Here is a 17,506-nt window from a genome sequence, read left to right as displayed (position 1 = left end):
AATCCTCCTTCAACGTCACGATCATCTCCCTCTCTCATTCCATCCTCCTAAGAATTATATAATAAGATAATTCAACATCATTTCCATTTTGTAACAATATCAAGAAACCACCGAGAGTAAGTTCTCTAGGCTCAGGCTTTGATGCTCTTTTATTGTCCCAGCGGGAGTAAAAGGCTCACCTTAACATTTGTTTGACATTGGGCTTAGTTTACTCTCTCTCAGCAACCAAACAATAGAACGTCTTCTCTCTGTTTTGTTTTTTTTTTTATCAATATTGTTGTTGTTGTTGTTGTTGTTTGGAACATATAAATTATTTCCTTTCTGTTGCATTGTCCATTTCATGATGTGAGATTGATTCCATTTTCTTCTAAATTCAATTCAGAATAAGAGAAAGATGGATGGTGAGGAGAAAGCGCGAGCTTCTGGCAGACGATCAAGTCACAGCAGCTTGAGCAGAAGCATAAGCCGGAGCTTGATCAGGGCTGGTTGGAACATGGAAGACGTGTTTTCTGTTGGCAGGGATTCTAGGAGAACCAACCTTGTCGATGGAGATGAAGAGGCTCTAAAATGGGCTGCCATAGAGAAGTTACCAACATACAATAGATTAAGAACAAGTATCATCAAGTCCTTTGTGGAGTCCGAGGTCCAAGGCAACAAGCTGCTGCTGCATAGAGAAGTTGATGTGAGAAAGCTTGACATGAATGACAGGAAAACTTTCATCGACAATCTCTTTAAGGTTGCAGAGGAAGATAATGAAAAATTCTTGAAAAAATTCAGACAGAGAGTTGACAAGTAAGTTTCTAAATTATTAATTAATCTCTCATGATATACATATTATTATGGCTAGAGTATTAATTTGCTGTCCCGGCTTTCTTTTATGTTCCCCTCCTATACAATATATGCAGTCTTCTTGTAAAGAAATAATATGCATTAATTTGAATCTTCTCACGTTTCGAAGGAAATATGTTTTTCTGAAGCTTGCCATGAACATGTATGATCAACTTTCATAATCTGAATTAAAAGAGAAGAGAATTAAATGAACCGTAAAGTTACTATCATATTTAACATATACCAATTAAAGTCATACACTTAGTGTAAAATAACAAGAGAGGACGGTTTATCCATCTGTTTTATTAGTACGTGGATGTTTAGAAGCAGATTAAATCATCAGAAGTTGCATGTTTATGTTTATTCGAGAGTGTGATTGTAATTGTAATTATTTTTTAAAATATTTTTTATTTTAAAATATATTAAAATGATATTTTTTAAAAAAATTACTTTTAAAATTAGTGTATTAAAATGATCTAAAATATAAAATAAATTAATTAAAAAATATTTAAATTTTTAAAAACACGAATTAATTTATATTTCTAAAACGCTTTCTATAAAGATAATTTTAAAAAAAATTTCTTTTTTGTTTTTTCTGGCCCTTTCTTCAAAAAAGCAGTAGCAATATTTTGTTTTTTTTAATGAAATCTTAATTTGATCAAGTCAAGCTTGGCCCGCACACAACTACACCATCATTACTTATTCTATTTAATTTTTTTTTGGTTGAAATCTAATATGTATTTGTTTAGTCATCGGCTTGTCCAATGTAAAAAGCCAAAAGCCATAAGCCAGAAGTGGTTGTGAATTCAATGTTGTCCTCGTCACGAATAGAACCGGTTTAAGATTTAAGCTTTGATTTGATTATTGAGTTAATTTAATTTTTTTTATTTAAGATTAATTAAAAATTAAGTTTTATAATTTATTTAATGTTTAAAAAATTATATCGGTCTTATAATTTGGATCGTGATTTGACGGGTTAACCTGAGTTGACTCTTTTTTTTTGTTTTTTTAAATTGAATTTTTTTCAATTTTATCTTTTAATATTGGATTAATTGAAAATTAAACTTTACAATTTATTTTAATTTTTTTATAAGGATATTTTAATCTTTTAATCCAAGTTGCGAGTTTGATAAATTAACACAAATTGACATGAGTTGTTTTTTGGGTTTTTTTTTAATTAATTGATTTTTACAATTTTATCCTTCAATATTTAGTTGATTAGCATTAAGTGTCATAATTTATTTTAATTTTTTTTTAGGGTTATTACGATGTCATAATTCAAATCGTGGATTTGACATGTTAACAAACTTGGGTTGATTTGAGTCAATTCAATATGTTGTCATCTTGAATTTTTTTTAAAAAATATTATCATGAATTTTTTTTAATAAAATTATATTTTTCCTGATTATTTAAGTTGTATTTAAACCCATCAAATTAACTTAATCACATTAAATTACGTTTCACATAATTAAAAAAAAAAAATTCTACTAGAAAAGAAAACAAGATAGGAATGCCTAAACACTTTATATATATATATATATATATTCAAAGAAAATTGATTCGACCTGTCATAGCATGAGCATGTGCTAATAATATAGTGCACTTGTACCTTTTAAAATTTATTTATTTACTAATAATTTCCTTGTAATTGCAGGGTTGGAATCCGACTCCCAACAATTGAGGTTAGGTTTGAACATTTAACCGTTGAAGGTGATTGTCACATTGGCACCAGAGCTCTTCCCACCCTTCCAAATGCTGCAAGAAACATTGCTGAATCAGCTCTTGGTATGGTTGGGATTAATTTGTCTGAGAGAACAAAGCTCACAATACTCAAAGATGCATACGGGCTTATAAAACCATCAAGGTAAATAGATTGACCTCCGTACTTTATCACGCCAAGACAGTAGCCAGCGCTAGCTTGCATGCCTGCCTGCCTTCTAAGAAACGTCCATTTCAGCAGTTTGACGAGAGCTTTAAATTTTGTTTCTGTTATAGGATGACTCTATTATTAGGGCCACCATCCTCAGGCAAAACAACGCTTCTGTTGGCTCTAGCAGGAAAGCTGGACCCGAGTCTCAAGGTTCGTGACAAATTAAGGCATACGAATGACGTTTGTTTATACAAGTTTTTGATAATTATGGACATCAACTATTGTTGAAGCAGGTTAAAGGAGACATAACATATAATGGATATCGACTAGATGAATTTGTGCCACGGAAATCATCAGCATATATCAGCCAAAATGATGCTCACATAGGAGAAATGACTGTGAAAGAAACCTTGGATTTCTCATCAAGGTGTCAGGGGGTCGGGACACGATATGGTATTAATTAACTGATTATACATCTGAGCGTGCCCAAACTTCAGTCTTTACTTTGGTTTATTAAGTGCTAAAACAAGTAATTTAATTGAATCAATCATGTCATTCTCATAGATCTCCTTAGTGCACTTGTAAGCAAAGAGAAGGAACGTGGAATATTTCCAGAGGCAGAAGTGGATCTTTTCATGAAGGTAAATGCCAAGCAGTAATATTATACGTCTAGCTACAAAGAAAGAGCAAGTTTCCGCCATTCACAATCCAGAAATCACATAAATTTCATCTGTAATTTTCAGGCAACTGCAATGGAAGGAGTTCAAAGCAGTCTTATTACTGACTACACACTCAAGGTAAGCTCAAGGAGAATTACCCTAGCCATGGAATTAATATATACTATTGCTTTAGATAATTGGAATTGAAATAACTTGGAGTTGTCTTCATGACTCTTCAAGTTTCTGACGATCTCAAGATCTCTTCTGAAATATTTCTCCTCGTCACTCGCTCCGTTGACTGACGTCTAACTACCATGTTGGTGTAGCTGGGCTGTGCTGACCCCAACCTTCATTTGTTTTTTTAAGGAAATACTCTACCAACTAATAAGCATTTCGTCCCATTTTCTTTGAAAAAACACGAATGTTGCTGTCATGATACTTGACTTTCTAGGATAAATGGGCTAATTTATTCTGTACTTTTATTGTTTCCCTTTGTTTTGTTGTCGTGAGACAGATATTAGGACTCGATATATGCAAGGACACCGTTGTAGGAGATGAAATGATACGAGGAATATCGGGTGGACAGAAAAAGCGAGTGACGACAGGTTAATTTATTATGTTTTTACTTGCTATTTACTTAGAATTATTACATGAATTGCTCTTAACTTCACCGATACAAATCATAATCTCATTTTAAAATACCCAGTAAATCTTTTATAAGAACAGTGGATGTATGCTGGGACATACTGTATAATATTTTGAGCAAGTCAAATTGTAGGTGCTCGTGTAGCTACTAGCATTTGATGCTTGTTCTTATTGGGAGTTATTTTCATTAATTAATTAATTAATTAATTCAGGAGAGATGATGGTTGGGCCCACGAAGACACTATTCATGGATGAGATATCTACCGGTCTGGATAGCTCCACAACATACCAAGTAGTGAAGTGCTTGCAGCATATTGTGCACCACACTGAGGCCACAGTCATGGTGTCCCTGCTCCAGCCTGCTCCTGAGACGTTTGATCTCTTTGACGATATCATCTTTTTATCTGAAGGCCAGATTGTGTACCAGGGCCCACGAGAGCACATCCTTGCTTTCTTTGAGAGCTGTGGGTTCCGCTGCCCTGAGAGAAAGGGCGCTGCTGATTTCTTACTAGAGGTAAGAACCCGTTGAAAACGGCCAAGCCTAACATTTCAGACCTAACCCGATGGGTGGGCTTTAGCCAATATCAACACAGACATCTTGTAGTTTGATTAATGATTTGTGACTGCAGGTTACTTCAAAGAAAGACCAAGAGCAGTATTGGGTTGACAGAAGTAAGCCATATAGATGCATAACAGTCCCGGAATTTGCTGAGAGGTTCAAGAGGTTCCATGTAGGCATGCGAATAGAGAATGAGCTTTCATTGCCATTTGACAGGTCCCGAGCCCACAAAGCAGCACTATCATTCTCAAAGTACACAGTTCCGAAAATGGAACTGCTCAAGGCATGCTGGGATAGAGAATGGATTTTGGTTCGGAGAAATGCGTATGTTTATGTAGCCAAGACGGTCCAACTTATTATCATGGCAATTATAGTGTCAACGCTGTTTATAAAGTCTAAAATGCATACAAGAAATGAAGAAGATGGAGCAGTGTATATTGGTGCTCTTCTGTTTACCATCATCTTTAACATTTTCAATGGTCTCGCTGAGCTCACACTTGTAATCAAGAGGCTTCCCGTATTTTACAAGCAAAGAGAACTACAATTCCATCCTGCCTGGACTTTCACTCTGCCAACTTTCTTGCTGCAGCTGCCATCGTCAATAATCGAGTCTCTTGTTTGGGTGTCAATTACGTATTACTCCATTGGTTTTGCACCGGAAGCTAACAGGTAACCACCATAGCCACCATACCAGAACTTCTAGATTAAAGATGCTCTTGCATTGCATGATCATTTGAGTGATCTCTTCCTGCCTGTTTTGCAGGTTTTTCAAGCAACTGCTACTGGTATTTTTCATTCAACAAATGGCTGTAGGCCTCTTTAGGCTTATTGCTGGGGTCTGCAGGACCATGATCGTTGCCAACACAGGCGGGGCTCTCACTCTGCTCCTTGTTTTCTTGCTTGGAGGTTTCATCTTACCTAAAGGTCAGAATGAAACAAAAACCTCAAATATAATTTTATTGTACTCAAATTTTAGTCCCCGTCTCAGAATTCTCTGCAGTTGTTGGCTTTCAATACATTAAATAAGAGTTGCTACAATGGTGACAGGTACCATTCCAAATTGGTGGGAATGGGGCTACTGGGTTTCCCCTTTGTCTTATGGCTACAATGCCATAGCTGTGAACGAAATGTTCGCTCCCAGGTGGATGAACAAACTGGTATGATATCGTGTCCAACATAATTCTATCTACAGCATCAACCGTCTCAGATTGTGAATCAAATATTTTAGAGTGACGATTTAAACTTGTTTATAAGAAGTATATTTTGATTGCATTTCAGGCTTCAGACAACGCTACCAGATTAGGCGCAGCAGTGCTCAATAGCTTTGGTGTTTATACTGATAAGAACTGGTATTGGATAGGCACAGCTGCTATTCTAGGTTTTGCTGTTCTATTCAATGTTCTCTTCACCATTTCTCTCGAGTACTTTAGCCGTAAGTCATGGCATTACATTCTATCAAAATGAATGTTGTGACATTCTTAACTATTTCCAATTCACTCATCTTTAAGGTAGCTAATCTTCTCCATGTTTTTGTTTTACACAATAGCTCCTGGAAAGCCACAGGCCATAATCTCTGAGGAAACAACAAAAGAAGGAACCACGTCAAAGAAAGGTTCACTCCCGCAGTCATTAGCCTCTTCCGATGGAAACAAAACGAGTAAGGAACCTCAAAAAAGGATTCCATATTTCAATCTTGTCACTTGTCAGAACTCAATGCTCTGTATAAAATGCTTGAATTCCTTACATGGACTTGCAATATATTAGGTAAAATTGAACTCTTGAGAATGAGCAACCCGTCCAATCCCGGTGGACCAATTAAAAATTCTGATTCAACTCTTGAAGCAGCAAATGGAGTTGCTCCTAAGAGAGGAATGGTCCTCCCTTTCACTCCTCTTTCCATGTCCTTCGATGATGTGAATTATTTTGTGGACATGCCTCCTGTAAGAATCAATACCTTCTACTTCCACTCTGCCCCAAACGTCAATTTATAAAATGTTCCATTCATCTTATGGACGTGCTACTTATCAACCATAATTCTTGCATAAAGACACTGCTAACTAGAAGCATGGGCTTTTGAAACTAGAGTAGCTAGTATTCATAAAATACCACTCAAACTCCTTCGCTAACCAATTTTAATGAATGAAAACAGGAAATGAAGGAGCAAGGAGTTCCAGAGGATCGGTTGCAGCTACTTCGAGAAGTAACAGGAGCTTTTAGGCCTGGAGTCCTCACGGCATTAATGGGAGTCAGTGGAGCTGGAAAGACCACACTGATGGATGTTTTGGCCGGAAGAAAGACTGGTGGATACGTTGACGGTGATATTAGAATTTCCGGGTTCCCCAAGAAGCAGGAAACGTTTGCAAGAATTTCTGGGTATTGCGAACAGAATGATATCCACTCTCCTCAAGTCACTGTTAAAGAATCATTGATTTATTCAGCATTTCTTCGTCTCCCTAAAGAAGTCGGTAAACAAGAAAAGATGGTAAATTTGTTACTGTTTCAGACTTCAAGTAATCATAATTAAAATCTGAGGTGATAGTTAACGAGCTAAATTAAAGGTGGGATTTATCTTTTCAGAATTTTGTGGATGAAGTGGCGGAATTGGTAGAGCTGGACAATCTCAAGGACGCTATAGTTGGGCTTCCAGGAATTACAGGGTTGTCCACAGAACAGAGAAAGAGATTAACAATAGCAGTGGAGCTGGTTGCTAATCCCTCCATCATTTTCATGGACGAACCAACTTCTGGTCTTGATGCAAGGGCAGCTGCCATTGTTATGAGGACTGTGAGAAACACCGTGGATACTGGAAGAACAGTTGTCTGTACGATTCATCAACCTAGCATTGACATCTTTGAAGCCTTTGATGAATTGTTATTAATGAAGAGGGGAGGACAAGTAATATACTCTGGAACATTGGGTCGAAATTCTCGCAAGATCATTGAGTACTTTGAGGTAATTTAATCGCCCTATGATTTTATCGATCCAATAATTGATAAAAATGTTTTTCATAATCTGATATCACGGGTATTGACATCTTACAGGCCATTCACGGAGTCCCTAAAATAAAAGAAAAGTACAATCCGGCAACATGGATGCTAGAAGTGAGTTCAGCTGCAGTTGAGGTCCGGCTTGGAATGGACTTTGCAGAACACTACAAATGTTCATCTTTGTATCAGTATGTCAAGTGTCAAGTGACAAGTACATGAGAATTATTTGCTTATTTTTATATGCTAAATTATGAGGTTTAAACTCAATCCATGTTTCCTTATGAGCAGGAGAAACAAGGCTTTGGTGAAGGAGTTGAGCACGCAAAAGCCAGGAGCAAAAGACCTTTATTTTGCCTCTCGGTATTCGGAGTCAATATGGGGACAGTTCAAATCTTGCCTCTGGAAGCAGTGGTGGACATACTGGAGAACTCCTGATTATAACCTTGTTAGATACATCTTTACCTTGTTTTGTGCTCTTATGGTTGGTAGCATATTCTGGAAGATTGGGACTAGAAGGTCAGTTGTCGAGTGCGTACTCTGGCTAAGAACTCTAACATATTCCTGATCAGTAGGCTAAATTAAAATTTGTTTACGTTGTCTGATCATTCAGGGAGAGCTCAAGTGATCTGTCTATGATTATCGGTGCCATGTATTCTTCTGTCTTGTTTGTTGGCATTAACAACTGCCAAACAGTACAACCAGTGGTAGCTGTTGAAAGAACGGTGTTTTACCGAGAAAAAGCAGCTGGGATGTATTCTGCATTACCTTATGCCATTGCACAGGTGAGTCGATCTGGTATCCTTAAAGCATTTGTACATACATATGTATATAGCAACTTATTAACATCAAATTCACTGACCGGATTCTGTATTATATATATATATACACACATACGTGACATGCATGCAGGTTGTTTGTGAAATACCATACGTATTTGTTCAAGCTACTTATTATACACTGATTGTATATGCCATGGTGGCCTTTGAATGGACTGCAGCCAAATTCTTCTGGTTCTTCTTCATCAATTTCTTCTCCTTCCTTTACTTCACGTACTACGGAATGATGGCTGTTTCCGTCACCCCAAACCACCAAATAGCAGCCATCTTTGCTGCAACATTCTATTCTCTCTTCAATCTTTTCTCTGGCTTCTTTATACCAAGACCGGTATGTTAAATTTCTAAAGAGTATAATTTTTTTAATCATTTTCAACTTAGTGTAATAACAAACTTTTGTTACTTTCCGTTTGAGATTTCAGAAAATCCCCAAGTGGTGGGTCTGGTACTATTGGATTTGCCCTGTAGCGTGGACAGTATATGGACTGATTGTGTCCCAGTATGGCGATGTTCTGGACACCATTGAAGTTCCTGGTTATGATGATAATCCTCAAATAAAGTTTTACATACAAGACCATTTTGGGTTTGACCCAGATTTCATGGGGCCGGTTGCTGCGGTATTAATTGGCTTTACAGTCTTCTTTGCATTTTTGTATGCCTTCTGCATAAGGACACTGAACTTCCAGGCAAGATAGGCAGCAAGATTTGTATGTCAAGCTGAGCTTGGAGATATATAATAGGTAGCAATGTTTTATTATTGTATTCAACAATGAAGAGAATCAAAATGTAGAGCGATCCAATCTCTTTATAGTTTAAAACTGGATGTGCAAGGAAGGAAAAACTTGAGATAACATGTTGTTATTTTGAGGTGGCCTTCCATGACTGTTTAGATGACATTTAAGAGGTTATTCGCTGATGAAAAGTATTTTTCATTTTTTAACTCCAATTTTCTACCTCATTTCTACCTTTTATTTTCTTAATAAAAAACGAGAAAACATGCTCATGTTTCAAAAATTGCAAAATATTTTTGGAAGTCATAAAAAAAACTAGAAAGTTGGGGGTGACAATGCTGCAGAATGCTGATGTAGACCCCAAGAAAAACTGGAACTGGATTGGATCCACAGGACTTCTTGGATTCACCATTCTGTTCGATGTTCTGGTTAATTACCTTCTCGCTCATGTACCTAAACCGTAAGTTTATGTCACCTTCTGGCAATCTTTCAAGGTTGAATACACAATCTTTTCTTTCATCCTTCGACAAACATCATTAACATTTTTCGAACTCCGTGATTCTTTTTAATAGCTCTTTGAAAACCACTAGTAATTATGTCCGAGGAAGAAGCTAACGAGCGATCTGCCCAATAAAATGTACAGGGAAAAGAAAGAAATCATATCAATCATCGGAAACTAAAAACTCTATGTATTTTGTCCTTTCCTGTGAAATAACAATTCGAGCAACCAAATTTATTTTATTTCCATATCATTCATCAATTTTGAACCTTAGTATAGTGTCTGATTCGTCAAGATTTTTATCCTAGTCTGTGCACCCAATATTAGAATTTCATTTAGACATTTTACCTTACTATGTAACAAAATCAAAACATAATACTCCCTATATAAAATAACTTAGTAATCTCAAGTCTATGGATCATTTACACAATTATCATATAAGCATTTCCATACACACATATGATATCTCCTTATAAAATTCTCATGTAGGTTGGTTTAGTGAACATGTCATATAACAAGAACTTACATATTAGTTTTAGGTATCCCTCATACTTTAACTTATGAGATCAGATGCTTTCTTTCATAAAAAAACAAAACATAATACATACTAGTCTCATCAGCTCTAATAAATGTTCATTATTAAGAGAGCATTGACCACGAAAATTTAAGAATAATACTTTGATGCAATATGAATCTCATAATTATAACATTTTTATGATTTTCTTTGCAAAGTGTTTTTATTTTATGGACTTTATCTTTACTCTAGATTTATTTATCAAACATTAAATTCATAAATTAGACATAAATAAATATTAAAAATAAATAATGCCTTTATTTATTAAAATTAAATATGTTTTACATAAATAAAATAGTGTCACGCGTAACTAATTGATTGGCTACAAGGCATATAAATTAATAATCTCTCACTTACATAAAAATCGATTGGCCATATATCTAATATCATATCCCTCCATATGGTGATCATGTTTCTGCGAGGACAATACTTTAGTGAGAGGATCTAAAATATTCTCTTTAGTAGGTACTCAATTTATCTATACATTTTTCTTTTTTATGATTTACCTAAGTACATATTTGGATCTTTGATAAGACCTTGGGTCCTTTGTTTGTGCAATGGCTTTATTATTGTCACAGTATAGGGCTACTTGATCAGTAATGTTAGGAACCATATTAAGTTCAGTAATGAACTTCTTGATCCAAATAGCTTTTTTTACTGTCTCAAACATAAAGATGTATTCAACTTCAATTGTAAAATCTATTATGGTTTCTTGTTTAGAACTCTTTTAACTCACAGCACCTCCATTCAGAGTAAATACATATCCCAACTGAGATTTTCTAACATCAATATTTAATTGAAAACTAGCATCTAAATAACTATAAATTTCTAGTTCATTTCCTTCAAAGATCAGAAAAACATTCTTAGTCATTCTTAAGTATTTAAGAATGATTTTAATTATTTTCTAGTGACCCTCCCCAGGATTAGATTGATATCTACTTGTTATACTCAAAGTATATACATATATATATATATATATATATATACATATATATATATATATAGTATCGCATGCATAATGGATCCTATAGCTGAAGCATAAGGAATTATTTCCATCTTATATCTCTCAATTTGTGTTTTTAGACACATGTATTTGGAGAGACGGATCTCATGCGAAACTGGTAAGTATCATCTTTTGAATTCTTCCATGTTAAACCGTTTTAGCATCTTATATATATACATAGATTAGGACAATCCCACCAATCTTTTAGATTTATCTCTATAGATTTTAATTCTCACTATATAGGTTGCTTCTCTCATATTCATCATGTAAAAATTCTTAGACAACCAAATATTTGCTAATTGAAGTAAATGAATGTTGTTTCCTATTAGTAATATGCCATCTACATATAAGATTAAGAAAACAACATCACTCCTACTAACATTTTTATAAACACAAGGTTCATTTATATTTTTTATGGAATTAAGCTATTTGATTGTCTCATCAAAATAGATATTCCAACAATTTTTTTAAGTCCATAAATGAATTTTTGTAGCTTGCTCCTTAGATTCAAAACCTTCTAGTTGTGCCATATACACATCCTCATGAAGACTTCTATTCAGGAATGTAATTTTGACATCCATTTACCAAATCATATAATCATAGTATGCAGCTATAGCAAGCAAAATCCTTATGGATTTTAACATAGCTACTGGCGAGAAGATTTTATCCCTTTAAATAGATCAACCAACGTCCATACTTGGTTGGTGTACATGGAATTCATTTTAGATTTCATGACTTCAAGCTATTTTTCAGAATCAATATCAGATATTGCTTCTATGTAGTTTATGGGCTCATCAATCATGAGCAACTTGTCATTCTTAACATCTATAAGAAGCTCATATCTTAACGGTGCATGACATATCCTACTAGATTTACGAAGTTCTTGTATTTTTTTTTAACTTAAGATTGATCATCCAATGTTACAGTCTCAAGCTCAAGTTCTATTTGGATGTCAATTTGTGGCTCTTGAAATTTTTCAAGTTCAATTTTCCTCCACTACTCCTTTTAAGAACAAATTCTTGCTCTAAAAAGATAGCTTTTTTTGAGAAAATATCTTTTGCTCAACATGATGGTAGAAATAATATCCAGTTATTTGTTTTGGATATCCCACAAACTTATATTTATCTAACTTAGCTCCTAACTTTTCAAATACATTATGCTTCACATAAGCATCACATCCTCAAATCATAAGGTATAATAAGTTTGGTCTATTTTCATTTCATATCTCATATGGAGTTTTATTAACATATTTGGATGGAGCCTTATTTAAAAAGCAAGCAGTAGTTTGTAAGCTATAGCACTAGAAAGAAGGTGGAAGGTCGGTATAACTCATCATAGAGTGTGATTTCTCCTTTCAGAAACTTTATTGTGTTGTGGTGTTGTAGGAGGTGTACATTATAAAAGAATCTCATTCTTTTTTAGATAATGTTGAAAATTATAGCTCTAGTATTCACCACCTTGATCAAATAAAAGTATTATAATACTTTTTTCAATTTGTTTTTCACTTCATTTCTGAATTCTTTAAACCTTTTTTCAAATGATGCAAACTTATATTTCATTAAATATATATAACTATATCTAGAATGGTCATCAGTAAATGTAATGAAACATGTATATCCGCCTATTACATGAATGTTCATTAGTCCACATACATTAGTATATATCAAACGTAACAATTCTTTCGACCTTTCACTCTTTCCAATAAAGAGTGTTTTGGTCATCTTACTCAATAAACAAGATTTACAAGTACCATATGATTCATAACCAAAAGGATCAAAATATCCTTCTTTATATAGCTTAGTGATTTTTGTTTCATTAATATGACCTAGTTTACAATGCCATAAGTAAGATGGATATAGATTATTTAATTTATTTCTTTTGATGTTTATATTAAATATGGGTATCTCTAGATCAAGTACATACAAACCATTTGTATAATTACCTGATTCATAACAAACATTATTATTATAGAAAGAACATTTGTTCTCAATAATAAATTTAAATCCATTCAAATCTAAATAGAAAATGGATACAATGTTTCTAGCAAGTGCTGGAACAAAATAACAATTATCAAGTTCTAGTAACATCCCGTCAGGTAAAGTTAAATTATAAGTTCTTAAATCTAATTAAGCAACTCTTGCTACATTGCCCACACTTAGGTCCACTTCACCTTTAAGCAATCTTTTACCTTTCTTTAGTTCTTGATCATTATTACAAATGTAAAAATCACATCTGGTATCTAATACCCAAGAACTACTATGTGAAGTAGTAAGATAGTTTTCAATTATAAACATCACACGAGTGTTTACATTAAAACATTATATTATCATGTTTGGGAACAATTCTTTAAAAGTCTCATACCTCTTAGTATCAAACAACTCTTTGAGATGTTTAATCATATTATAGGCATTCATATTCTCATACTCTATTTAAAGTTCAGATAACATGCTGGCTAACATTACACACTTTCAAGCATATATAATCTTTTTTATTGTTTGAGAATAATTCTTAAATTTTAGTATCAGTCCAAAAAGATTGGTCTAGTCAATTTGTTAACATCAAGTATGCTTCGTAAGGATATGTTACCACTCATTTTATCTATCAACCTATTAATGTAAAGAGAGCAATAGTAGTTTCATGCATACATATTTAAATCCAAGTTTAGATAAGGTTTTTAATCCCAATTTGGTCTCTCATTATTTTTTTGCAAATTAATAGATCTTATTAATTCAAGAAATCTTGCTTAGATTTTTCTAGTAAGCTAAGATCCCATTTAATTTATCTAACATTGAGTGACTCAATAAATCTAAATAAATTAAATTAAGTATATAACATAATTTATCAATCACATCTCTATGTGACTTCTAAATCAATTAGGTGACAACTCTTTGTCTAAACATATCATATATGTTTCACCTAACTCATGCCTCTAACTTTATATGATCGTAAGTAACTCATCCAAAGTATACAAGTTAGTTAAGTAAGACTTAATTATATAGCATTAAACATATTTGATTAATGGTAACCTTAAGTAACTCAATAAGTTATCCATGAATAAAACTTTGGTTTTATGCTTACAAAATTAAAAGGCAACTATTCATGTTCTCAACATGTACGTAATATATTAATGAAGGATTTATTATCAATTAATTAGGTCTCATGCATAACATGACATAATATATATATATATATATATATATATAGACACACACATTTCATACATAACAATTTATATATAAATATACACCTATTTGCATCCTATTCTAATTGGATGATTATAGACATATCTAATTTAATTCCCTCGAGTCATAGAAGGGAATTAGATAGTCAAATTCTAGATAGTTGTAGCAAGTTTTCATAAGTTCATTGCAAGAATTTTGATTATAGCCTTCATTGTCATTTCTTTCTTCATCTAGGATTACATAATAATCTCTTATCTAGATTCCTACATTTCTAAATTACACAATATTTATATAATTAATTAAGAAACCTTAAGTTACATTCAAGTGAAATTAGATGAGAAAAGAATTCCAACCTAGAAAAACAAATAAAGATAAGACAAGACATGCAAGCTTTATTTAATACAAATTACAAACATCAAACCATCAAATAAAAACACAATCACGTTAGTCTTTAATGTTCATAATCACTCATTATGCATAAAACATTTTAATGTACATAATTAAAAATATATATTGCATGTTATTCTAATTAATGGCTTTATGTGCAATTTAAAATAATATTTCTAACACTTAGAAATATTCAATCAAATCCAATTTGATAATTTCCCAAACAAAAATTTTTTACTTCAAAAACTCTAATTAAGTTAGAAAAACTATTTTTCTAAAATTTAATTAAATAAATCTTAATCCTGTTAGGATATTATAAAATAAAAAAATTGAATTAAACAATTTAATTCATTCATAATCCTATTAGGAAAATTAATTCTACAATTAATTTAATTTAAGGTATAAAATCTAAATTTTATTTATAGAGGGTAAATTCATAATTTACCTTGAAACCCTAAATTGTAATTAAATAAAAAAGCTTAATACTTAAAATAAAAGGGGGAAGATGTAAGGGGGTAATTTCCCAAAACCCTAAAGACCAAAAATTGCTCTTCTTCTTTATCTTGTAGTTGTTGCTACTCTCCATAGCCAACAACAACTCTTGGCTATTAGCGCAGCCGCTGGTAGAGTTTCACCCTCTTTTTTTTTTTAATCACTGGAATTTTGGGCATGAAATCCAGATTCCAATTAGATCTTATCTGGTCAGAACAGTAACCAATCAGAGTTTTTTTTTATTTCAAAAAAATCATAGAGAGAAAAATTTGATTATTTTTGGAAAAAAAATTTACATATAAAATTAATTCATAATTAACACCAATAAAAATTAAGCATGCGATTAACAACCCTAATTGTTCTAACAAAGGCTTTGATACCACTGTTGGGTTCCTGAAACACATATATGTAGCGGAAACAATGAAACAGATTATTCAGAAGTTTCTAGAATCTTGTTAGATAAAACTAGAGTTGTATGAAACTTACCTGAAGATCTGATCTTCTTCGGCTTTAATTAAAATTTTAGGGCTGGGTTGTCGCAAACCACAAGCCATTAAATTATCCGGCCTCCAACAGTAATCCACACAATTCACTAATTAAAAATCTCCTAAATTTCTATTTAGGAAAGAGAGATTTGCTAAGCCTAGAGTACTCGCTCTAACTTTGTATTTGCATAGTTTTTCTATAAAAACTACCTAACATAACTTTTTTTTCTACCAAAAAAATAGGCTTAGCTTTATATTTATAGGGAATCTTAAAAATCTTACAAAAAATAAAATATCAATTTACCCCTTAAATAATATTCATATATTATTTAAGTATAAGGATCACTTACACAATCATCATATGATCCTTTCTATAGACACAAGTGATGTTTTATATGAAATTCTCATGTGGTTCGGTTTAGTGTACATGTCATCTGATAAGCACTTACATATTATTTTTTAAGTATCTCTCGTACCTAAACTTATGAGATCAATTGCTTCCTTTTACAAATGACAGAACATAATATTTACTTGTCTCAATAACTCTAATAAATATCTATTATTAAAAAAGCATTGATCAAGAACATTTATGCATAACACTTTGATGTGATAGGAATCCTATAATTATAACATCTTTATAATTTGTTTTGCAAAATATTTTTGTTAAATAAACTTTATTTTTACTCTATATTTATTTATCAAACATTAAATTTATAAATTAAATATAAATAAATATTAAAAATAAATAATACTTTTATTTAATAAAATTAAATATATTTTACATAAATAAATGCATATAAATTAACAGGAAGTAGTTGAGCTCAACAATGTAAAAAAAGTGAAAGTTGTGCTACCGGAAGTCGCAGGATTGACAATAGCAATGGAGCCTGTTGCAAACCCTTCAAGTATATTCATGGATGAACTGACTTCCGGAGTCGATGCCATGCTAGGGCTGCAGGTATTGTTAGAGGACGGTAAGGAACACCATGGACACCGGAAGAACAGTTGTCTGCACAATTCATCAGCCTGGCGTTGACATCTAAGAAGCCTTTGACGAGCAACTCCTAATGAAGAGAGGAGGACAATTGATCTACTCGGGACCATTAGGCCTGCATTCTCACCAAATTATTGAATACTTTGAGGTACATTAAATTTTTATGGTTGCTCTTTACAATATTTAGTCAACTGAACACAGAAAATACTTGATACAAATTATTGCTGAATAATTGCAGGCAATTCCTAGGGTTTAAACACATGCAAAATCCAGCAGCATGAATGCTAGAAGTAAGCTCAGCTGCAGTTGAAGTTCGCTTAGGAATTGATTTCACTGAGCATTACAGATCATCGTCCTTGGGCCTGTAAGCGTAGATCATAATTTATAACGATTTCTAACAAGCTTTTCAGAAATTTTAGAATTTAGATAACATGTATGTGGACTATGTTTATAGACAAACCAAGGCTGTAGTGAAAGATTTAAGTCTTAAAATAACTATCTCATCTTAATAGCTTAAACTAATAGATAATGTCTCAAGATATATATTATTCTTTAATATACTTCTTTAAATAAAAGTTTTTTAAACTTGAAACTTACACGTGCACATATTACTTTATGTTTAATTTTTATCAAATAAATAGAGACGGTGAGATTTAAACTCATGACCGTTTAGTTATCAAGATTCTAATATCATCTTAAAAAATCATCTTAATCCAATAATTTAAACTATACAATAAAATTTTAAAATATAATTTATATTATTCTCTAATATTAATTA

At 32.7% G+C, this 17,506-nt stretch overlaps 1 protein-coding gene across 1 annotated transcript; it reads left to right on the top strand.

Moving 5' to 3' along the window:
* The first annotated feature begins 372 nt into the window (after positions 1-372).
* Positions 373-9,327, top strand: LOC133701229 (ABC transporter G family member 29-like). Its single transcript, XM_062125071.1, has 21 exons — positions 373-792; positions 2,483-2,692; positions 2,824-2,908; positions 2,992-3,151; positions 3,263-3,339; positions 3,442-3,495; positions 3,872-3,962; positions 4,215-4,516; positions 4,632-5,230; positions 5,325-5,485; positions 5,609-5,718; positions 5,840-5,993; positions 6,108-6,218; positions 6,326-6,501; positions 6,711-7,043; positions 7,139-7,513; positions 7,603-7,736; positions 7,837-8,064; positions 8,159-8,330; positions 8,458-8,712; positions 8,804-9,327. The coding sequence occupies exons 1-21, from the start codon at positions 395-397 to the stop codon at positions 9,074-9,076; spliced, it is 4,458 nt and encodes a 1,485-aa protein (XP_061981055.1). The 5' UTR covers positions 373-394; the 3' UTR covers positions 9,077-9,327.
* Positions 9,328-17,506: the final 8,179 nt, after the last annotated feature.

This window comes from Populus nigra, chromosome 8, assembly GCF_951802175.1.
Source record: "Populus nigra chromosome 8, ddPopNigr1.1, whole genome shotgun sequence".
NCBI lineage: Eukaryota > Viridiplantae > Streptophyta > Magnoliopsida > Malpighiales > Salicaceae > Populus > Populus nigra.
The sequence above is the reverse complement of the archived record's forward strand: the minus strand, read 5'-3'. Positions and strand labels throughout refer to the sequence as shown.

What these genes read in the sequence shown, in the direction of transcription:
- LOC133701229 (XM_062125071.1), top strand. Translation starts at nt 395, where the DNA reads ATGGATGGTGAGGAGAAAGCGCGAGCTTCTGGCAGACGATCAAGTCAC. An exon ending in AGGTTTCATCTTACCTAAAG is followed by an intron (nt 5,486 to 5,608) that starts GTCAGAATGAAA and finishes CAATGGTGACAG; the next exon opens with GTACCATTCCAAATTGGTGG. An exon ending in TCGGTAAACAAGAAAAGATG is followed by an intron (nt 7,044 to 7,138) that starts GTAAATTTGTTA and finishes TTATCTTTTCAG; the next exon opens with AATTTTGTGGATGAAGTGGC.